We start from the raw sequence: 25,022 nt of genomic DNA, 5'->3' as shown, positions 1-25,022 counted from the left end.
TGCACGGATCGGATGCGGATCAGATCTGGAGTGAGATTAGTGAATCGTATCGAGGTCCCAAAGTGGTCGGGATACGATCAGTGTCCTTAGTGAATCTAACCTTTAGTCTTAGTATAAGTATAGATCCTTCCTCACCCTGAGACACCATTCCAGTGATTCACCTGGTTATTTTCACCTCATAGATGTTACCATACTTAATCCCAATTTTATTCAAATAGTCATTCTAGGCATAGGCAGCAGAATGCATAATGGTTAACCACAAAATTAAACTACACAAAGCACACTTAATGCTTCTCAACATTCATTTCTACCAGAACATCTTGCCTTGGTCACACATGCAGAACACAGATAACCCCTATGCAAATATGGGACCACAAACTAAAAGTACTAATATATACAAATGAGACCCTAAGATGAAAGACTCTGCATGCAATACAACCCCCAGAGAAATAGAAACAAATGCATTTCTTCCTGAACAGTGCAAAATATAGACAGCAGATGTAAATTCTCAAAACTGACACAATTCAATCATTAAATTGAAAATAAAATAATTTCCCCTACCTTTGTTGTCTGGTGATTTTGTTTTTCAAACCATCTTTCCCAGTCTCTGACTGCACTGCCTTCTGTCTGTGCTCTTAACTGTGTATCCAGGACCCCCTTATCCATTTGCTGTTTTTATCTCTTTCACTTTCTTCCATACAACCATTTTTAACATTCAACTTTCTTCCATTTTTCTGCTTTCTTCTCAAAATCTATCTACTTTTCCTTGTCTTCCTTTCCCATCTATCCATGTGCACCATCTCTTCCCTCTGTCTCCCCCTTCCCCTCCATCCCTGTGCACCATCTCATTCCTCTCCTATGGTCAGACAACTCTGTCTTCCCCCTTCCCCCCTCATATGGTCTTACATCTTTCTCCTCTCCTTCCCATGGCTTGGAATCTCTCTCCTCTCCCATGGTCTGGCATCTCTCTTTCCTTCCCTCCCGCTTCTTGAGGTCTAACATCTCTCTCCCTCTATCATCTCCTTTCTGCGATCTGGCATCTCTCCCTCCTTCAGTCTAGCATATCTCTCTCTCCTCCTTCCCATCTGTGGTCCATCATCTCTCTCTCTCTCTCTCTCTCCTTTCAATGGTTTGACATCTCTCAAGTTTCAAGTTTCAAGTTTATTAGAATTTTAATATACCGACTATCAAGCAAATATCTAGCAAATATCTTCCCTCCTTCCATCACCCTTCTCCGGAATCTGACATCCCTCCCTTTTTTGAGTCATCTCTCCTCCCTCCCAGTGTAGCACTGCTTCCTCCCTCCCTCCTCTCCACCACTATCATGTTCAACAATTCTCCCTCTTCTCCATATATACCAGCTCTCTATCCCTCCCACTCCACACACCTATGTCCAATAATTTTCTTTTTCTCTTCCCTCACCCACCAGCAGCATCTCTCTTTCCATCCCTTCCTAATCCCCAGCCTGTGCAGCCTCTGTCCTTCCCAACCCTCTCCCAGCCTGTGCAGCATCTGTCCTTCTTGCTTTCCAAACCCCCTTCCCCTGCAGCCCATACAGCATGTCCTTCCCTTATTCCAAACCCTAGCCCTCCCCACTCAGCTGGATCCTACGGTACGACCTATCCCCAGTTCCCGACTCCCCCACCTACCGCCTCCCCACCACTGAAATTTAAAATCTTCGGGCAGCCGACGTGAAGCCAGTCTCCTGATGTCGGCCTGCCCTGGAAGTGTTCTTTCTTCAGCACTTCCTCTTCCCATGTAGGCAGGATGCTGCAGAAAGAATACTTCCAGGGAAGGCCAACGGCGGGAGACTGGCTTCACGTCGACTGCCTGAAGATTTTAAATTTCAGCAATAGGGAGGTGGTATGTGGGGGAGTCGGGACTCAAAGAGGTTCCTGGAAAGGGTTTCACTACAGTGTAGTGTCAGGCGCACAGTCACTGCGGGCCACATAAAATGGCCAAGAGGACCGGATTCGGCCCATGGGCCTTGTGTTTGACACATACGCTTTAAGCCATGCACTGTACAGAGGCCCACAAAGCTTAAAAGGAGCAAACATTGCACTCACCTCCCAAAACTATCCCCTAGAACAGGGGTTCTCAATCCAGTTCTCAGGACATACCTAGCTAGTCAGGTTTTTAGGAAACCCAAAACAAATATGCATAAGATAAATTTGCACACAATACCTCCAGTGGCTTAGGCCTACCCAAAAATTCTGGCACCTTTGTTATAGCTGGCAGTGATTTCTCAAGCCCCTTCAGCTGGAAGAGGGATGATCTGACAGCCAGAACAGATCATTCTCCTACTTGCTGCAGCAAGTGGCACTGTCCACACATTGCTGCCCCACTCTCAGTGCGTGCTCAGTTTTCGCACATGCATGAAAACAGAGCATGTGCAGGAGGTGAGAAAGTGGCATGGCAGCAGCATGTGGACCTCGTCTAGCTGGTGGGACTTGGGAATCCCTACCAGCTCAAGTATTTATGTTATTTGTTGGGGGTTGCTGGTGCAAGGATAGGGGAAGGGGTAAGGCGGGGGAAGAAATTGCAAGGTGGGGAGGAATTGTGTGCTCATATCAGGTTATGCCTCTGACTACCTCTATTCTATTCAAATCTATCTCATGCACATTAATAGTTGGATGTGTCCCAAGGACTGGATTGAGAACCTCTGCCCTAGAGCAGTGGTCCCCAGCCCTGTCCTGGAGGACCACCAGGCCAGTTGGGTTTTTGAGTTAGCCCTAATGAATATGCATGGGGCAGATTTGCATGCCTATAACTTCCATTATATGCAAATCTCTCTCATGCATATTCATTAGGGCTATCCCAAAAACCCAACTGGCCTGGTGGTCCTTCAGGACAGGGTTGGGGACTACTGCCCTAGAGTATCTCCATCCAGTGGTATAGTAAGGGGGGGCACCCCGGGCGCTGCACCTCTCCTCTTCTCCGCCTCCTTACTCCTTCCCACGCTTCCCCCACCGTGCGTGCACCTTCACTTCCCACCACCTCTAGCTCTTTGCTGGCATGAGCAGAAGCTCCAACCTGCTGCTCACGCTGACCTCAGTGCTCCCCTCTAATGTTACTTCCGGGTCCTGAGAGTAGGAAGTTACATCAGAGGGAGAGCCAATGAAGGCGCGGGCAGCAAGTTGGAGATGCTGCTTGCACCAGGGAAGCTAAACAGGTATGGGGGAAGGGAAGGAGTGCACACACAGCAGGGGGGGGGGCAGAGAAGAGGGTGGGAGGGTGCCACCACCCCAGGTGCCTCCCACTCTCGCTAAGCCAGTGTCCCCATCCAATCCTCTCCCATATACCCTCCACCTACCCTCCCAACTAGCTCCACACTAGAGAATGACATGGGGACTTTTTACCGCAGTAAACCGTGGTCACCACGGTAAATCCATAGGAATGGGGACAAAACCTTTCACCGCCCCATGGGAGCGGTGAAAAGTCTTGCTCCTGTGGTAAAAAAAATTGCACCTGTGTCAGACTTGGCATCTCCTCCCCAGCTCCTCTTACACCTATTTTACCTTCAGGAGCCAGCCATGCCACGATGAAGATAGAAGGAACTCAAAACCAAAGCCTGAGACCAATGTGATTTAAAGAATAAAATTACCAGACAACAAAAAGTAGAAAAAAAATAATTTATTTTATATTTTGTGATCAGAATATTTCAGATTTGAAATATGTATCCTGCTAGAGCTGGTATTAGACATAACTGGAGACCGCAAAGCCCAGGCTGTGCTTCTTTAGCTTCCAGCTGGCTTAGGGCTCTCCCTCTGACCAGGGGACAGTTGCTCTCCCCTAACACTATTCCTGCCATTTGTGACTGAAGTACTATTCTGTTAGCTTGATTTTTCTATGTAGCATTCTGTAGTAAATTGGTTTGCTCAGTTTTCACAATAGTGGATGGGATATTTGTGAAATGGAGGGGAGACAGGGGTTTTCTTGATCCTTGCTCTGTATTATTTGTGTTTATAAAATGACAATTATACAGAACATTGTCTCTTTTTATACTTTAATAAAATGCATTCAGTATAAAATCATAACTATTCGAGGCTTGTGCGGATGGGATCTGACAATTTGCAGGACAGGGACTGAGCTCGCAGGGATGGGGCAGGGACGGGGACCGAACTCGTGGGGATGGGGCTGGGATGGGGGACGAGCTCATGGGGATGGGGAGGGAACGGTGATAAATTTTTTCCCCGTGTCATTCTCTACTCCACACAACATACACACACACACACACAAAATACAGTAAATCTACAACACAAACAAAACAGATAAGCATACAAAATAGACACACGCTCATATATCCAACACAGACCTAAGATATAGACCCATACATAGACAGGCAACATAAATACAGTACAAAGATGGGTGTACACACACACATACACACAGATGATTGTGCAAATGCACACACACACACAGAATTCCATGAGCCATGCTTTGCATGTTTTCCCCACTTATCTCTAGTATTAAGAGGAACGCTTTAGTGACACAGAAAATATCTTCTTTATCAAGAAATACCTTTTTTAAAAAATCTAGAATGGCTCCATATTATTGAATCTATCCATAGAATATCTAAATCTCATTATGATCCTGCTTTATATGTACTTTACATATTTGGTTTTGACATAATGCACTATTCAGAGTTCTTGTCTAAAACTCCTGTTGTAGATTTTAATGACTTCATTAGAGATACCATTATGTTCCATATGGGTGTAATTTTAAAAATATTTCCTTTTGCGTGTAAAGCCTGTTTTACCTGTTGAAGTGGGCTTTTACAAAATTACATGGTTTTATATGTGCTTATAAATAAGTATGACAAAAAGGGGAGGGTGTGGCATAGTGGTTAAAGCTACAGTTTCAACACTCTGAGGTTATGGGTTCCAACCCACACTGCTCCCTGTGACCCTGGGCAAGGCACTTAATTCCCCCATTGCCCCAGGCACTTTAGATAGATTGTGAGCCCGCCAGGACAGACAGGGGAAAAATGCTCGACTACCTGAATAAATTAATGTAAACTGTTCTGAGCTCTCTTGTGAGAATAGTATAGAAAATTGAATACATATATGTACTCTCCAGGGGACATACACAGCTGCAGTGTATGTGTATGTTTTATAGTCAAACAATTTTTCATTGAGCATATAGAGGAAAAAGAAAACATTAAAGAACAAGTTATTAAGATCATACTAAGCACAAAGGTTCAAAATACAACGAAGAGTGCGCAATTATAAACAGTGAGTATATTTTTCACTTAAATTTTCCCAAAAACCTCTTCCCTACCTTAAACCTCCCAATCACCCAACCCCCAAATCTAAGTACATATTGCATTCCATGAAAAGTAAAAACTAAACTTCTGAGCTAATTAAACATTTAATACTCTACTATGAGCCACTGTTATGTGAATGCAAGAATCCAAAAAAGCACTTTCCATCATTCTCACAGGAGCTCGATCATATAGATTGCTATGTTTATTTTGATGGAGCCTCTCAGCCAATCCTAAACAATGAAATGCTCTTCAGTCCTACCAAACTTGCCAATTTTAATGTGTGTGCTTTATAAAATACACAGGTAAATTTTTAAAACTGCATGCGGACGTTTACATATGTGAGAATTTCCATGATATCAGGGCTGACTGGGTGCTTATTTTATAAAGACACGAAGGAACCTATATTGCCTTTAAAATTGGCAACTTTTTCTTAATTTGATAAAGGTGTCCCCTCGTAAAATTACCCTGACATGTGAGAACTGTACTGATGGCGAGGCATTGTAGCATTGTCTGAAGTTTCTGCATTTTGGCAGTATTGTACAGTTGGTCTGTAGTGTAGTACACTTTGGGGAAGCCCAGTTCCCAGAAGTGGCACCCCTAAAAACATGTTCCTACATGTGTGGCCTTATCCTCTATAACAGTGTCCCGCAAACTTTTTAAAGCCACGGCACACTAAACGCGGGGCTGCTGCTGGAGGGCATCTAGAAATGCATGGACATCGATACGATGACATCACACACGTGTGACATCATCTCTATGCATGCGCAGAGGCCCTCCAGATGGGGCCCTGAGCCTGCAATTACTATGCCAGTGGGGGGTGCTGGAGGAGGAGAAGTGTGTAGAGGACGTGCCTTTTGCCATGAGATGCATGTCCTGTAAACAGTCAGCCGGTGCCTCTCCTCCTCATGGGCATCTCGCGGCACACCCAGAATCTTGCCATGGCACACAGTTTGCGATACACTGCTCTATAATATCTTCAAATTAAATGTATCCCAGTTTTATTATGGCACACAGATACAGGGGGTGTTATTTTTTACCTGAGAAGTGAGGCCCCAGAAGATTGGCCGTCCAATGAAGACACATCTTGCTCCCAGTGCTAGTGCCTTTAATACATCACTTCCTGTTCGAATGCCACCATCTACATACACCTCTACTCTCCCTTGTACTGCGTTCACAATTTCAGGCAAGGCATCTATCTGAAGAGAAAGAATTGTAATTATGCAGTGATCTCAACCGGAAACAAATATGGTGGGTACATTTGTTTTGGAACTAAGGCATTTTTTCTTTTCTGTTTTTTAAGTGATTTTTCAGTGGATCATTCATAATACAGTCTTGGGGCCGCCGCGTGAGCGGACTGCTGGGCAGGATGGACCATTGGTCTGACCCAGCAGCGGCAATTCCTATGTTCTTATGTGTGCTCATGATGTGCGAATTTGCATATCTGCGATTGCATCAATTGCAACCAATATTCCCCATTCACATCACTGTGTTTGCACATTTGCAGACAGGAGCACACAAAACCAGCTTTCTTTTGTTCTACTCTCACCTTACGTAGGGTCACCATATGACTCCAGAAAAAGGAGGATGGATTGAAACATTCAGGTTTTACTTCCTTTGAAAGCAATGGAAGTAAAAACCGGATGACTCAATCTGTCCTTCTTTTATTGGAGCCATATAGTAACCCTTGCGGTCAGGCTTTGCTTCTAGATATGGTCCCCAACCATCCAGAGAATGAATTACATGTACTTCAAGTACTGTCTTATGCGGGAACCTAATGCTGCTGCTATCTCTCCTGTCGGCTCATCTTGATTTCAACTGTGGAGCCGTGATCATGTTGAGCCAGCAGGGAGAGCATGGGCTGTCAGCTCAGTTGGGCACTTTATTTTTAATGGGTGCAGCTGTTGTGCGTGTGTTGTATGAGTGCACAAGATAAGCATGACAGCTGCGCCCTTTAAAAAAAATAGTCCTTTGCAGCTCCAGAGCAGCAATCAAGCTGAGCCGGCAAGGGAAAGAAGGAGCCGCCTGCTCAGTTGTTGGTTTCTTTGTTTTGTTTTGAGGAGGGTGCAGCTGTTGTGCTTGTGTTGTGTGAGTGCACAACAGCTATTGGCAACCCCAGAGCTGCTGGAAAAAGTTCCATGGAAATGGAAAGTTCCATGGAAATGGTGTTTTCTTTCGTGCATCACACAGAAAGCTCATTAGAATACTAATGACAGGCATTTAATAAAACCAGCTTTTTTGCTTTCACTTTTACCTCGCGGTCTGGCTTTGCTTCCAGAGATTGGCCCCCAAGTGTACTGCTGGATCCTAACCTCTATTTTCCCACAGACTCAGCATTTCATTATTTGCAGTTCACATTATTTGCAGTTCACAAACATTTTTGTGAACCATACTACCATGAATAATGAGAAGGGACTCTATATTGTATAGTGTTAACAAAATTTTATTGTCCAGCATCCAAATGTAAATGCCTTTAATACTAATAGAGCTCATCATCCTTCAATAATGTTTCATTAAGTTCATATCATTAATCTAATATTTAGTACCTCAATAATATTTCATTGTTCATATTCTATAATTTAACATCAGGCCCTATAACTCTGATAGTGGGTAATGGAAACATTCCAGAAGTACATGACATTATGATAACAGACTGTTTGGACTAGATAACTGTGATATCACTTCTAGACGTATGTGCCTTTTTGATATGGCATACTGAAGAATAACTTGAAAACAAAAGGAGAAACTGCCTTCACACCAGTGAACAGCAAACAAAACAACAAAGGCGACCAATTGGTGTTCACTCTCTTTTATTGTGATGGACTCGACACGATCGTGTTTCGGCCCACAAGGGTCTCAGGAGTCTTGTTGTAATCAAATTGTACAAAATCCACAAAATTTTCAACACATTCTATAGAAAACTGGAAAATCTTCTGTTTTCTGGGACCCTGTTTTTAAAAAGTCTTGGAGAAGCAGTGCTGAAGGTCCACTGGGAAATTTGACGAAGAGCCAGCACGAAACGCAGCATCTTGAGGAATAACACCAAAGTTGTGATGCTAATTTTGAAAATGCTCTTTTCTTTAAACTAAACTAAACCTTAGGTTTGTATACCGCACCATCTCCGCATGCGCAGAGCTCGGCACAGTTTACAGAGGTTGAGAGGAAAGGAACTACAAAGAAGGGATATAGGAGAGGGACTGAGAAGAATCAAGAATAATAATAATAAATCAATGTGAAGGATTGCAAGGGCAGCAAATCACTTAGTAGGTCAGTCTTACCCTACTTTCTATCTTTGTTTAGAAGCCACCCACTTATGGTTCCCTGATCCCAATGAGGGATTCTGTTTCTAAATCTAAAATTTGTTCAAAAAAGATCTAGGCTGAAATCCTAGATCCACAAGTTCTGGACAGGACATACAATGAAAGGGAACACATGGGAAGAAAACAGAAATGAAGTTCCTGTTAAGGGTGGCATGGAATGAGGAAAGCAGCAAATAAACATGTGTGACGGAGCCACTAAATTCCTCTTTAAGGGGCCCTTTTACAAAGCCGTGGTAGCGATTCCCCTGTGGCAAATGCACCAAAGCCCATTCAATTCCTATGGACTTTGCTGCAGGAGAATCGCTACCGTGGCTTTGTAAAAGGGACCTTAAATGTGTGGCTTGGAGTTCTCAATGACTCTTCTGGCACTGGGAGGTGATATGTGAATGTACTATCCCTGCCCTAAGAATAATAAATACCAGAAAAGATACGATCTTTACTGTTACCGTGCCCAGAATATGGAACTCTTTACCAGCATTTATTAAGGAATTAAAATCGCTAAGTAAATTTAAAGGACTGTAAATTTGAGACATAATCATCGCCGGATTTTCTCTTGTCCCTGCACATTGCAGAAATTTCCAGTTCCTTTGTTCCAGGCCTCGAGAAATTAAATACTTTTAGTTTCCTTTTTTATTCATTTTTATTTCTAAAATTCCTACCCTCCCATTGTTCTTAACTTTCATGTTCTCTTTACTATGCTTATTTTAGTCCCCCCCACTTCACTTATGTATAAGTCTGTAATGTTCATGTGTTTGTTGTAGTTAATAATTGAGCCCCCATTTTTAATTGTACATCGCTTTGAATTTATGATATTACGATACATCAAAATTTTAATAAAAATTGAAACTTGATAAAGGAGTAGGTAATAAGCCCTGCATTGAGGGAGAGGTTATATCCTGTTTTTCCATCATTCTTTGGGAGCACTGGGGCTTAGGAAGAGTGCCTGGATTGTTAGACTAACATGATCTAGAGCAGGGATGCGATCGACCGATAGCTATACAAGGCAAAGTGAGTCGATCATCCAGGACTCCCTTTGCCTTGGCGATCTATCGGGCCAATCAATCTTCCTCTCCCCGACGTCAATTCTGCCGTCAGAGAGGAAGTTCGGGCCAGCCAATTGCTGCCTGGCTGGGTGGAACTTCCTCTCCGGCGGCAGAATTGACATCGGGGAGAGGAAGATTGATCGGCCCGAAGCAGAGAGAGCATGGGGCGGCATCGGCTTTGGGGCCTGTTAACCATTGGTGGCGTTTGGGTCCTGTTTCCCGATGGCAGCGGCAGTGGCAGTGGCTTGGGGAAAGGCAGGGAGAAAGAAAGAAAGGGGGCAGGCAGGGAAACAGAAGGAAAGAAGAGAAACAGAAATAAAGAAAGGGGGCATGAAGAGAGAAAGAAAGAAAGGTCAGGGAGAGAGGAAGAAAAAGTTGGGGGAGGGAATGAGGTGTGGAGGAGAGGAAACATACAGGCTGCAAGAAAGATTGGATGCACAGTCAGAAGAAGAAAGTGCAACCAGAGACTCATGAAATCACCAGACAAGGTAGGAAAAATGATTTTATTTTAAATTTAGTGATCAAAATGTGTCTGAATTTATATCTGCTGTCTATATTTTACAATATGGTCCCCTTTTACTAAACCGCAATAGTGGTTTTTAGTGCAGGGGGCCTATGAGCGTCGAGAGCAGCGCTGGGCATTCAGCGCAGCTCCCTGTGCTAAAAAATGCTATTGTGGTTTAGTAAAAAGGGAGGGGTGGGTATTTGTCTATTTTTGTATGGTTGTTACTGAGATGACAGTGCATAGAGTCATCTGCTTTGACCTCTTTGAAAAAACTCCAGAATAGGAATGATAATTAACAATTCTATGCGTACAGTGTGCGTTGTGTTTTTTTTTAATTTTATTGTTGGTAGATCATTTTGACTTGGTCATTTTAAAAGTAGCTCGCGAGTCAAAAAGTGTGGGCACCCCTGATCTAGAGAAAGAAAAAGAAATGCCTATTATACTGAGGGTCTTCTCCCAATAGCTCTCTGAAGAGGACTCAAGAAGTCTGAAGAGTGACACAGTGAGTCTACCAGAAGAGAGAACTGAAGAGAAGGAGACTAGTTATTGAAGCCCTGAGCAACTGAAGACTAGAAGAACTAAGAAGAATACATGTCTTAAGAGTGAATAAATGGAATATTCTAGGAGGGAGTACAAGAATCCAAGACTCTAAAGATCCATCATGATTTGTTTTCTTTTTCCCTTGTCTACTTATTTGACCTGGATTTTGTTTACTGAAGCATGAAAAATATTGGATAAAACACACAGTCCATGTGCAGTAAGGTGAAAGTTCAACTTTTTTTCATACCCCTGTTTTCTTTTTGTTGGATTGTGCCTCTTTTTTTTCTGAAAGCTGCATGTGGATCCTCTGTGGGGCAGCATTGCCATGTAGGCATCCACCCTAGGGTGGTCAAAAATTTGGGTGAAACACAAGGCTGGCATGGCCAGCAAAGGAATAGCAGCATAGTGTTAAGCAGGAATAGCAGCAAAGTGTTAAGCCCACTCAAGGCTAATTGTGTCTGAGCTATGCTGTTAAAGCCAGAATTCTGGATCTGTTTAAGAAGATTCATAGTTTGGAATACAATAGTAGAAAGCTTTTGCTATTTCAAGAATTTTCACAGAAGGCATGTGAGCATCAAAGGACCATTTTGTTCCCAGTTATTCACAAGGGGAATTAAATTTGTGCTGCAGTATCCAGCCAAGGTGTAGATTCTCCAAGATAATTGCACACTTAACTCTGACAAAGGCTGAAGAGCTCCACAAGTTTTTGGAAGGCCTGCCACCCCAATAGGTTTCATCTGCTGTGGTCCCCTTGATATATATATAACCTGTCTCCAATTGTATTTTCTGTTAATCATCTAAGGGGCTAGGAACCTTTCTTTTGCAATGAGTTGATTGTGGATAATATGGTGTGCTGTCTATTCTGGTTTCTCTGGAATTCATTGCCGGAGAATGTGGTGAAATCAGTTAGCTTAGCGGGGGTTTAAAAAAGGCTTGGATGATTTCCTAAAAGAAAAGTCCATAGGCCATTAGTGAGATGGCTTGGGGAAATCCACTGCTTATTCCTAGGATAAGCAGCATAAAATCTGTTTTACTACTTGGGTTCTAGCTAGGTACTTGGGGCCTGAGTTAGCCACTGTTGAAAACAGGATACTGGGCTTGCTGGATAAGGTTACCAGATTTTCCATTAGGAAAATCCAAACCTCTAGTCCTGCCCCCAGGCCTGCCCAGTTCCACTCATCCCTGCCCTGTTATGCCCCAGTCCAAACCCAGTCCCGCCCCCAATCCTGTTCTAGCTGCTTGCTCCTGTCCGTCGATGATTTGCTCCAAGCTTTTCAAAAACCCGGATAAAGTGCTCAAAAAGAGGACATATCTGGGGAAATCCAAACATCTGATAACCCTATTGCTTGACCTTCGCTCTGTCCCAATATAGCAATTCTTATATTCTTATGATTGAGGACCCTGCAATATGTTCTCCTACATGCAATTTGATGCTCTAACAGCTGGTCCTAACTGGAGTTTCTTCATTTTTTTTTTTTTTTGCACGATCATAGACTACTTTTTGCTAGGATACCCTCCAGAACTGTTTCCTTGGAAGTTATGTTGCAACAATAGATAGTGCACTCCTGCGTTGCCTTGGCACCTTTCCATAGCTTTAAACTTATCTGCAGTTGTGACCTAGGCCTGTTAGCATAGGAGATGCACTTAGCTATGTGGTTGATTTTCACTATTTTCTACAATGGGCTACACTTTTGCATGTGATATCTGAACTGGTTTGGTTATAGGCTGGGGTGACGGGAGGGAGCGGGGGGGAGAGGGGGGGTGCTGAGCTGTAAGGAAGGTAATGGCAGGGAGGTGCAGAAAACTCCCATGATGGCTGCATTTAAATTTACAGCTGCTGCTGGTTCGAGACAGTTGTGTTGATAAATATTTATAAATAGAAAATAGAAATAAGGTGATCCTTTTATTGGACTAATTTTAATACATTTTTGACTAACTTTCAGAGACTAAAATCCCCTTCCTCAGGTCAGGACAGGATACTGTAACAGCAGTACATTTTACTGACCTAAGAAAAGAGGTTTTGACCTCTGATAGCTAATTGAAAAATGTATTAGTCCAATAAAATGGTATCTTATTTTCTTTTTATTTGTTAATTTGTAGTGATTATTATTTCTCATTTTTTCCAAATTTACATCTGCTGTCTTTATATTTTACATAATATTAGGGGACCTTAATCACTTTCTGTTTCTATAGTGTTGCATTGTATGCAGAGTCTGACTTCTTGGTGGTTCAGTTTAACTTTTGTCTGCAAACTGTATTTTTAGTTTGAATTTGTGGTTACGTATTCCATGTTGTGTATATGAAAAAGACATGATTTTCTGTTAGCATTGACTGTGGAGGATCAATCTGTACTAATCTGTCTTGTTTAGTTTTAAAATGGGTGTATTGATGTTCTAGTGCTCACTGCATTATGCAAAATACTGCCTTTTCCTAGGTATACTCTTATTGAATGACTTGTGGATTATTACTAAAAATCATGGTTTTCATATAGAGGAGGGAGTGTTAAAAAATGATTGGCCCCCTCATAAGCAGCAGATATATAATATCTTTTTAAGAATATTATAGGGCCACCCCCTTGAATTGGACTTGGAAAATTCCCTGTATCTGGGTAATGTAGACCTGCCCAGGATAGCCAATAGAAAGAAACAAAAACTCAATGCTTCCATTACTGAGGAGGGAAGTGGAGTAGACTATAAATTACTAAAGGCCCTGGAAACTGATTGTTATAGATCCAAATTCTATAAATTACTCTGAAGTGAAATTACACCCTTGTTAGTGGATATGTTCAACAAATACATAGGAGAAGCCTTAGGTGCCTGGGCCAATAAGAGCCTTAGGCTCCACCCCGGTGTATCCCAGGATACACCGGGAGGGGAAGTCCAGCCATTTTGAAGAGGCAGGCTTGCTGGAGGAGGTAGTAGGAATTCTTTCATCTTAAAGGTATGGGGTGGGGGGCAGGGGACCCCAGCAACAGGAGGAAGTGGGCATTCCTCCTGCCGTCCATCATAAAGTTGTAGGGGCAGGGGCTTTTGGGGGACTGTTGGGAGGCTGTCAGGGGGTTGTTGGGGTGGGGGCAGGGGACCCCAGCAGCAGGAAGGAGTGGGCATCCCTCCTGCCGATCTTGTACAGGGTGTGGTGGGGGCTATTGAGCCGGCAGAACTCAGGAAGATCTGTAGCTCAGTTCATCGGGGCAAGGAGAACAGCCTTGACAGGAGGGAGGAGCTGTACCTAGTGATTACTCTTCCGGGTAAGCACCAGGTACAGTTCCTCCACCCACTTTATAGGTGACTCTCTGCACAAACAGCATGCATGTAATTTCCATGCTATTATGCTGAGATTCACTCATTTCCATATGCTCATATGCTGAGAATCACTCTTACAAGTCAAATCGTTCCCACTATGCCACTATGGACACCACATTGACTCACCGGATTTTACCGGTGAGTTTTGAGAATCCAGCCCTAAGTAAATGTAACTAATGATAAATTTCTCCCCAACCCCCTCCCCCCCCGATATGGGTGAAGGATCTGTGAGAGGATAGTTGCTCGCATACAATTTTCTCTGTAAGTTTGGCTATGAAACAAATTTGGAAACTGGACAGTAATTTGCTGGCAAAGGCCCGGATGCTCTAAACCATTTGAACTAGTTTAGTGGTGGATTTAATTTCCGACCAATATCCACAATGGCTCAATGCGGGCTTTTCCGTGCGTTTGTTGCAGCCTCCAACTTTGCCATGCAAATGACCTAATAGGTATTAAAATGAGGTAATTAATATTAAAACAAGCACCTCGATCGATGCCCTAGCATTGCTTAGGCATGCTCTAAATCTAACGACCACTACAAAAAAAACCCCAAATTACTGACAGGTCTGCCATAGCCACAACAGCCCTCAAGAAAAAGAGAGGCAGGAGGGATGCCCACTCCCTCCTGCCTTGGAAACCCATTAAAACAAAAACAACTTTTCTTTCCTGCCCCGAACAGCTGAGCATCAGGAGGCTGCTTTTGGAGTTTCCCCTGCTCAGCTGTTCAGGGTTTGCCCTTCTAGCACTGCACATGTGTGAAAGTCGCTTTTCCAACGACTGATAGGGTGGGATTACATCCGACCTCCGCAAAACTAATTTGCATGCAAAGCCAGTTGAACAGCGATCACCATTTTAAAAATGGACAATTTGTTGGTCCCACAGCGAACCACCAGATTGTAGCGAAGATTTTAGTGCATCAGTTTGTCATGATAGTGCGTACTATGGCTGTTCTCCATTTCAGAAGGCCCTCCCATTTTGAAAGATTATTAGGAATCATATTCAAGGTCAGTGGTACTTTCAACCAAAATGAGAGCAGAGGATCAAGAGAACATATGACATAATGAAGGTCTAACTTTACATTATAATTTAAATTCAAAGCTCTGGTTGAGATTGTTTCTAATTATATCAGAAATTCCTTCTGACAACTTTGCAATTTCTACACCTATATTCTGTGTAAAAAAAAAAAAATCAAATTTCATGAGGCAGTGTTGCCACTGAGCAGTGAGAGCAAGACAAATCTACACTTACTGTGGCAAGAACTCCATCTAGTTGCCTTCCTCCATGATTGGACACGATAATCCCTTGAACACCGTGCTCCACAGCCAGCTCTGCATCCTCCTTGGTCAAAATCCCCTTAATAATAATTGGAAGTCTGGTCAAATTCTGTAACCAATGTACATCTTTCCAGCTGACAGATGGATCCAAGGGGTTAGTCAGACTCTCAAGGTCATCAGATCTCTGAGAACAGGATAGTGCGATCAATTCAAGCCGTTAAAGCACACTAATCAAGTTTCTACACATTAGTAGGAAGTTATGGAAGATTCACTGAATTTGCATTGCATTGCCATAATTGGAGTTGAAAGAAATAAGGCCTTTGGGGGTTGAGAAGATTTCAATTATCTGTCCATACAAGTATAACTTATATCTTCATTTCTAAATCCGACTTATAGTTATTGACGAGTTGGATGACAATGAGCAGCTTTGGGAAGGATCCTTGATAAAATTGAGGCAAAACATGTTGGATCTCACCCTCCCGGGCCGAACTATTTTCAAGATATTTAAGATAAGTTAAACATCTAAATCACTAAATAATTCAAGAAATAAAAAATATTTTAAAAGAATATTGATTGTAGCTTGTAAAAAGTAAATGGGCCAGTGACGAGTTTACACAACATTCCTGCCATTATGAACTAAATGTTCGGAAGGTGGGGGTATGTTACTGAGGCCCATATGAATATTACAAGTTGAGTTGCACTCTTTATAAATAAATGGATTTGAGCTCTTCAAAATATTGAGATTTGGGGTATGTTATATTAGGGAATCTGACATCCTAAGAGGGTCATAATCAAAACAAAAAAACGTCTAAAAAGTGGCCTAAATGGGTACTTAGATGATCAAAAAGCCTGATTGTCCAAGTACCCATAACCAAAGCTGGTTTTAGACGTATCTAAAATCAGCTTAAGCCTTTCCCCTGCCTCTAAACGCATAGAGCGAAAAGAGGCATTTTTAGAGGGGAAAGGGCTGGAGGTGAGCCGACCTACACTTAGTCGTACAGCAGATATAACCAAAGATTTAGGCAGGTTGCCTAGTTGGCACTTATACGTTTTGACAGACCAAGTCAAAACAGGTATAAGTGCCGAAAAGGGGCCACTGAGCTGATCGCACTGCCGTGAAGAGCTCATCGGCCCCGACAACCTGCCTACCACCACCACCAACGATTGTGGCAGAGAGATGGCTCATCTCCCCTGCTGCAATAGTGATACCACCAAGTGCTGCCAAACGCGGCACTTGTGATCGCTATCGCGGCAGGAGAGATGAGCCATCTCTCCTGCTGCAATCCACATGCCCCTCAATCGGATCGGGCAGGAGGGATCCCAGCCCCTCCTGCCCTCTGCGCACCCCCCCCCCCACAATCGCCTCCCTCCTGTCCGATCTGATCAGGGGAGGGGGATTGCGGCACGAGAGATGGCTCATCTCTCCTGCCGCGATAGCGATCCCAAGTGCCGCGTTTGGTGGCACTTGGTGGTATCACTATTGCGGCAGGGGAGATGAGCCATCTCTCCAGCCACAATCATTGCTTGGGGGAGGGGGGATGGATTCTGTAACCGGTGTTGTTTTTGACAGACACCGGTTACAGAATCCAGCTTTTAGGCAAAGGACTGGCTCCTCCTTTGCCTAAAAGGCCTTGCTTTGGGTGTTTGGGACTTAGGCTTTTTTTTTAGTTTATTATATGTCTTAAGTGTAGATGTAGTGGTGGTCTGGGCGTTTAAACAGGTGAACGTAGAGGCTGCCATTATTTTAAAAAACCTCCTTTTGGATGTTTTTTTTGAGAATGGACATTTTCCCTGCTTCTATTTTCAACGTTTAGAGCCTTAGGCCAAAAGGGGACTTAGACTTTTTTTTTTTTTATTATGCCCCTCCACGTGTATAACATTTATAAAATTGGATCATTTTTGGGAGAACAACCTTATAGAATAACATTTTAAGTGCCAGCTTTCTGTACATTTACACATACATGTGCCACATGACTATGTGCCTGGTTATAGAATTGCCCTTAACGGGTCTTATTGGGATGGCCTCCCATTTTCACTTTATGGAGGATAGTAACAAACCTCAGAGGCATTTTCAAAGTTTTTAACTTCGAAGTATTTTGGAAACTTGAAGTTATTTCGAATATCATTCCGTCTCTTTCCACCATATGGTACATCAACAGTGAGAACTAGAGCCTTGTAGTTCAGAGCCTCCACCCGGCGCACCAGCTGCTCTGACATCTTCCTGTTACGAAAGATATAGAGCTGGAACCAACGTAAACCATTGGGAGCAGCGGCTGTAATCTCTTCTGCTGAGCTGCTAGAAAAAGTACTGGTAATGTAACATGTGTTCATAGCATCAGATGCTGCGAGAGGAAGAAAGAATGAAAACTGTACAGGTTATTACTTAATAGATCTTTAAACCTTCATTCATGAATCAATGTATTATTTTTTTGGAATAATTTTCAAAGTGAAAATATTGACTTTCAAGTAGGTTTCTGGCTTAACTTTTGCTAATGTGGGTGGTTATAAAATTGCTAGTACCTCCAAAGAGTCAATCTTTACCTCATGGAGCTGATAGTCTAGCCAAGACACAAAGACAAAGTGAAGGAGTCTGGGACTGGTTTTCCAAATACTGAAGGAGTCTGAGTCTGGTTTTCCTAAGTGTTGAACTAAGTTTTCTCTTTAATAAAATGCTGAATTATGTTTAGCTGCAGACCTAACTTATCTCATGTTCTAGCCTGCCTGTATTGGGTGTTAGCTTGGACATTCTAACTTCTTATGGCTATCTCAGCATAAACAACATGCAACAGAAAGACTGCAGGGCCTAGATAAGTGACTTGCTAGTGACCTGCTAGTGTGAGCTGAGGACCAATGATTGTTAAGAAAAGTAACATGTGAAAAGTTTTTTCTAGAATTCAGTTGTATAGCCAGAAGAATGTATAAATATCTCTGTAACGTCCTGTTTTCGGCACTTCTGAAGCCAGCTTGGAGCTCGGGAGTCGCATACGTATGCTAATAAACTATCTGTGCCTTCTTCAAGTCTCTAAGTTTTTTGGCTGCCCAAAGTGACCTTTCAAAAGCACACAGACATATATGAATCAGCTGAAAGTGCACATTTAGGAGGTAATTCTATAAAGGCCATCTACAGTTAGGCACTAAGATGCTGCGTAGTAAACACAAATTCTGCATTGGGAATTATGCACTGTCATTCGTTATCCCAACATTCTAACTTTAAAAGATTTCAAATTTTTCATTATGATGCTCCCATCGGACCGCAGGAGCAACATATGAAGTTATTCTCTTATCACTCTGATTCATCATGTTCCTTTTGTCACACACTGTCCAACCAGAATCTGGTTTTAGTTCTCACCCCTCAGTCTACATTCTTCTTCCTTCTTTTCACAATCCATTTCCTGGTCTAATTACTATTTACTCTCTTTCCTATTTCCAGGCCCCGCTTGTTCAGTCTTTCTCAGCTTGACTGGTTAGGTCATTCCGTGGTATTGTCCTGGCCTTTATCCCACTTCTCTTCCTAACTCTTCCGGATAACTTTTCCAATCTTTCCTGCAGGAGCATGCTGTACTCTGAGACAAAGCCAGGCAAAACACACTGAACTTCACTGACATAAACACAATACCCAATCTTCCCTACTTCATGCCAAAGAATCATGTGCCTTTTATCATCTTGAAAAAAAAAAAAAAAAGCTAAGTGCACTTACTACACCACTCAAATTGTTCAAAAGCCATCTTTAGAATTGTTTGGCAGCTCTCCTCTCTAGGCCCAGATTCTACTATTCCACTTTCTCTATCAGCTGATTCTCTGGCAGCCTCCTTTTCAACCAAGCTCTCAATGACTCCTCCCCCTCCACCGCTGTCTCCTCCTTTGCATTCTACACTATGTTCAGAACCCTTATCTATCTCTTCTCTCTATTCCTGCACATTACACTATGGGCATCAGAACGGGGGAGGCCACAGGGTCTATGGCCTCCCCAAAAATTGGTAGTTAGTCAGAGGAGTCAGTTATGGGCAGCTCTACTCCCTGACCCACCTTCTCTCAGTCATTGTAATTTTAAGTCTTTGGGCAGCTGCTGCACAGCGTCAATGAGCGTTGCTTCAGAATGAAGACTTCTGGGACAGGCCTGCTCTTTGACACTGTGCGGTGGCTGCCCAAAAGACTTACAATTACAGCGACCGAGAGGAGGTAGGTGGGGGAGTCGGGAGCTGCAGAGAGAGGTTGCACTGCAGGATCCTGCTGGGTGGAGCTTTTTGCACCCCCCCCCCCCCAAAACAAAAAAATGTTTTGCTACCTATGCACTACACCAGCAGTAGGAGAACTTCATCCTAGTTACTTTACTAATCAGATTTCTCTCCTCCTCTCACCTGACCACCTCTCCCCAAACCCCTTCCTGGGTAACTGTCTCAGGATTCCTAAACATGGCCTACTTCCTTTCTTTCTTTCAATGATGAATTTAAGCATTTCTGACTCCTGGACAAGGGTCATTATTCTCCCTACCTTGAAAAAAAAAACAACTTCTCCTTACTCCTCTGACCCTTCTAATTACTAGTATATAGCTAATTCTAATCTTCCACTGCTTTCTAAACTTACTGAGAAATTTGTTCTACATCATTTTCTTTAACATATCAAGCAATATCATATTGTACATCTTTTGCAGCCCAGTTGTAGTCCTAACCATAGCACCGAGACTCTGCTTACTCCCTTGATTAATGCTTTATAGTTTGGCTTTGAACACAGTAAGGCTGCCCTTTCTATCTCACTTGATCTGGTATTTGGCCTGGTAGGCCATGACCTACTGATTGCCAGACTTGCTTCCCTTGGACTTTCTAGAGTGGTCCTTTGCTAGTTTCAATCATATCTCTCTGCTGATTCTGTTAACGCACCCTTTTCATCCGCCACAATTTCCTCACCTCCCTGCAGTATGCCACAGGATCCAGTTCTTGCTCTTCTTTGTAATGTTTTTCATAGCCCCATATTCAAATGAATCCAGCATCATAACATTTCAGTGTACAGCTATGCTGATGACATTCTTTTGCTTTCCTTCCGTGAGTCAGACTGTCCAGAATTTGCTACCATTCAGTCCTATCTGGATACAGTTTCTGCCAGGCATGGGGAAAATTGCACACTACTTAATCTTGCAAAGATGACCTCCTGCTAGTTTCCTAGCTGTCCATCCTACCCAGCAATTTCTCCTTCTATTCTGAATACATCAGTCCCCTTAGTCACTTCTTTCCATTATCTAAGGATTTACTTAGACCAAGGGTAGACAATTCCGGTCCTCAAGAGCCACAGGCAAGTCAGGTTTTCAGGATATCCACAATGAATATGTATGAGATGGATTTGCATTCATTGCCTCCGGGGAATCTGCTCATAGGACATGTCCGGGGAAATCCGGATGTCTGGTAACCCTACCTATATGGCCATATGTGTATGAAAAAGCCTTATAAAATTACCCCATAGATCAAAGAAATTAACATTTCAACCCAAATTGATAAACAGTTGTAGAATATTTTACCCCTGGATGTACTCAGTTCTCCATCAGGCCAGGCTAGTCTGTGGTTGATAGTTGGGGCGATCCCTACGGGGAAGGCGATCTCCTTGCCCAGAACAGTGGTTTTTGTGTCGATCTCAGATACATCACATAGCATCCGCGGTCTCAAACGGATTCTGTAAATAATAAGGTTATGTTTCATTTAGGTTTTAGCTGATACTGCTGCTTTTTTCAAGAAGATTGTCTCTGGCCCAGATGCACTAAAGTCAACAATTGTCTGTATCACCATGTACTCATACTATGGCAGACTCTGTTTCTGTTCTACTTGTTCTGTTTTATGTGACTAAAAGTTTCAATAAACACATTTGAAATGAATGTCTTAACAATCGTTGCAAAACTGGTTTTGACTGGTTTAAGCAACAATCGGATTTGCTGACCCGATGCACAAATTGACTCACCATGTGGTTTTGTGCATGATCGCTCATTCTCCAATCCAGCCATGCAATTAAGGTCATTAATATTGAAATGCCATGTAAACTAACAGAGCGATTGATGCTCTAACATGGCTTCCCAATGCACACAAAAAAAAGTGATCGCTTTTAGTGATTCTAATAAAGTGGCTAGTCAAGACCAGTTACTTACCTGTCCTACACATAATTCAGCCCTGAAATTAATATACTTATAACATACCATATACTTTTTATTTTAATGGGCACAGATGCCATGCATGCGTTACATACGCACAATATCTGCCCCATAAAAAAAAAAGTGAGCCGAGCCACCCCACTGATGATGAGCCAATAAACTCCTCTGATGACATCAGCGGGTCCCCAAACCCCTTGATGATGACAGCTGCCCCTGCAACAGCAACACACCTAGAGAGATAGGAGGGATGCCCACTCCCTCCTGCCTCAGCAACCAGGTTGTGCATCTGGGCCACCTGGACCCCCAACACCCCCCCTGACTCTCTCTCCGGCATTCCCCCATTCTCCTCTTGATACCCCCTCAACCTACATAAAGATTCCCCCTCCCACCACTCCACAAACAAGTCCTCAAAAGACAGTCCCCCCAGCCTCTCCCCCATACTGATCCTGTTTAATGCATTTAGGTCAATGATCGTAGGAACTTGAAAACCCTCAACAACAGAAATACTGAGTGCAGTGTGGAGCGCTTCTGAATCTTTTAGTCATGCTTCTGCTGCTGCTGATTTGATGGGAAGTAGAACCAGCATTTTCCCCAGCACGCACAGAGACAATGAAAACCCAGAAGGCACTGTGAGCTGAGAACATGTGCTCAAAAAAAGGTGCAATTACAAAGAACTACAAAACTACAGGAAATTATACTTCACAATACAACAGTGCTTTATAGAGGGCTGTACATCAATTAAAATGTTTAAAAGGGGATAGATTCCGTACAAATGTAAGGAAGTTCTTCTTCACCCAGACAGTGGTAGAAAACTGGAACACTCTTCCGAAGGCTGTTATAGGGGAAAACACCCATCAGGGATTCAGGACAAAGTTGGACAAGTTCCTGCTAAACTGGAACATACACAGGTGAGGCTGGATTCATTTAGAGCACTGGTCTTTGACCAAAGGGCAACCGCGTGAGCGGACTGCTGGGCACGATGGACCAATGGTCTGACCCAGCAGCGGCAATTCTTATGTTCTTATGATTTAAATGTAAAAGAATTGAAATAAATGTAGTATGGTCCGAGCAGCAGCTCTGGGGTCTTTCTGAGGTGAGGGCAGCAGCATGGAAGGGGGGGGATGGCAGAAGCACTAGAAGGGGGGTCTGGAAGCAGTTATGAGGGCTCTCTGAGGAGGGGTGTCGGCAGCAATATAAAAAAGCAGGGAAGCAGGGAAGCTCCGGGGGGGAGGGGGGGAGGGGGGCTTGCGCGAGCAGGATGTCCTTCCTTCTCCCCTTCCGAATACCATCCCCTCAACTTTGAAATCCAAAGGGGTCGCTGGCATGGTAGCAATTCAAAAGCACTACCCATGTGCTCCTTTCTCTGACACAGCTGCTAAACTGGAAACAGGAAGTAACAGTTAAGAGTAGGAGGTATTCCCACCACAAAGGGAGGACAAAGCAGTATGGATTGTCTTGGAAAGTGAAGATGGACAGAGTTTTAGTCATAGATGTCTAAAAGTTGAGAATGAAGGGAGATGCTGTTGGTAGGATATTTTAACCTGTTGGATGTGGATTGGAAAGTCTCATCTGCAGACTCGGAAAGACGCAGAGAGACTGTGGATGCTTTTCAAAGTGCTCAGACAAATGGTGACAGAACCCATGAGGGGAGGGGCAATGCTGGATCTTCTTCTTACAAATGGAGAGAGGGCCTCTTTTACAAAGCTGCGGTACCGATGCTGCCTTGGTAAAGGCACTAAAGCTCTTAGGAATTGAATGGGCTTCTGAGCATTTACCGCAGAAAATGGTAAAATGAAGGAATATCTGAAGAAAGAGCTGATGGGATGAAAGATATGGTCTTAAAAGAAGCTTTGCATTCAGCAACACATCTTAATGTACGAAAAGTAAACAAGAGCAAGAGGAAAAGGAAACTGTTATGGTTCTCCAGATGAATGGCTGACAAAATAAAGGCAAAAGAGATGGCATTCATGAAATACAAAAGAACATCTAATTTAATCCTTAGGTTTGTATACCGCATCATCTCCACATTCGTAGAGCTCGACGTGGTTTACAGTAGGAGAAATAGGAAGGAACTACAACAGAGGGTTAGAGGTAGAAGTGTGAAGAAAATTTAGAGGACTTGGGATGCCAAGATATAAGAGTTTCCTTGATTCCTAAGTTGGAGGGAGACTTACATTTTTTGAGAAAAGCCAGGTTTTCAGATGTTTGCGGAAAACTTGGAGAGAGCTCAAGTTCCGAAGAGGGGAGGTAAGGTTATTCCAGAGCTCAGTGATTTTGAAGGGAAGGGAGGTCCCTAGCTTTCCTGTGTGGGAAATGCCTTTTAGCGAGGGGAAGGATAGTTTTAATTTGTGGGAGGATCTGGTGGTATTAGGGTTTGAGGAATTCCAAGAAAGAGGGATAAAGGGAGGGAGGATACCATATAGGATTTTGAAAGTTAAACAGGCGCATTTATAGTGGACCCTGGCAATTATCGGAAGCCAGTGGAGGTTGGCCAGGAGTGGGGAGACATGGTCAAATTTACTTTTAGCGAAGATGAGCTTGGCCGCAGCATTCTGAATCCGTTGGAGTCTGTGGAGGTTTTTCTTAGTTAGGCTTAAGTAGATAGAGTTGCAATAGTCCAATCTGGAGAGGATGATGGATTGTACAAGGAGGGTAAAATGTTTTTGATGGAAGCAGGATCTAACTTTCCTCAGCATGTGAAGGCTGAAAAAGCATTTTTTTACCAAGGATTGGAGGTGGTCATTGAAGGACAATGTGGAATCAATGATGATGCCCAAGACCTTGCTCGAGAACTCAAGCTGCAGAGAGGAGCCAGAGGGTAGTGGGATGGAGGTGGGTAGGTGATCTAGTTTTGGACCGAGCCAAAGAAGTCTTGTTTTGGACTCATTCAATTTCATTTGCACAGTGTGGGCCCAGGATTGTAGGTTCATTATACAAGAGGATATGTTCTTAGACAGGTCGGTAAGGTTCGAATCGGTCTCGAGGAGGACAAGGATGTCGTCTGCATAAGTGTAAATTGTTTCAAGGAGGGATAGGTGGAGGAGTTTTAGGGAGGACATATAGATGTTGAAAAGGATAGGGGATAGTGGAGAGCCTTGCGGGACTCCACAATTCGGTTTCCAGGGGGAGGATGAGGTGCCATTCATGTTAACAATGTAAGAACGAGAGCAGAGGAATTTAGAGAACCAACCTAGGACTGTGGAGTTGATACCTATCTCAGAGAGTTGGTAAACAAGAATATCATGGTGAACAACGTCGAAAGCAGCGGAAAGGTCAAATTGTAGGAGGACGGCGAACTTGTTTCGAGAGTGAAGTTGTTGAACCCTTGAAATCAGGGAAGACAGTAGGGATTCGGTGCTGAAGTTAGGACGAAAGCCATATTGATAGGGTAAAAGAATAGAAAATCTCTCTAAGTATGATGAGAGTTGGGAAGAAATGATAGACTCTAGCATCTTGGTTAGGAGAGGGATATTTGCAATTGGGCGATAGCTGGATGGTATGGAAGGGTCAAGGTCAGATTTTTTCAGTAGTGGGGTCAAGGGGATATGACCCATTTCTGGGGAGAAATGGCCCGACTGAAGGGCGGAGTTTATGAGAATGGTGATAGAAGAAATAGCCTGAGCGGGAATGTTCTCGTATAGGTAG

General features: G+C 43.2%; 1 protein-coding gene across 7 annotated transcripts in view; it reads right to left on the bottom strand.

The window, feature by feature from the left end:
- Window positions 1–25,022, bottom strand: part of LOC117358724 (hydroxyacid oxidase 2-like) — a 57,207-nt gene that overhangs the window by 16,515 nt on the left and 15,670 nt on the right. For all 7 annotated transcript variants that reach the window (XM_033940299.1, XM_033940304.1, XM_033940300.1 and 4 more), the window contains 4 exons: window positions 20,757–20,908; window positions 17,306–17,589; window positions 15,222–15,431; window positions 6,304–6,462 (listed from right to left, as the gene is read on the bottom strand). In XM_033940299.1, the coding sequence (XP_033796190.1) occupies window positions 6,304–6,462; window positions 15,222–15,431; window positions 17,306–17,589; window positions 20,757–20,908 (805 nt within the window). The remainder of the gene's footprint in view (window positions 1–6,303; window positions 6,463–15,221; window positions 15,432–17,305; window positions 17,590–20,756; window positions 20,909–25,022) is intronic.

The sequence above is a fragment of the Geotrypetes seraphini genome, chromosome 4 (assembly GCF_902459505.1).
Source record: "Geotrypetes seraphini chromosome 4, aGeoSer1.1, whole genome shotgun sequence".
In the NCBI taxonomy this organism is placed as follows: Eukaryota; Metazoa; Chordata; class Amphibia; order Gymnophiona; family Dermophiidae; genus Geotrypetes; species Geotrypetes seraphini.
Note: the sequence above shows the minus strand (reverse complement) of the source record. Positions and strands in the feature narration are given on the sequence as shown.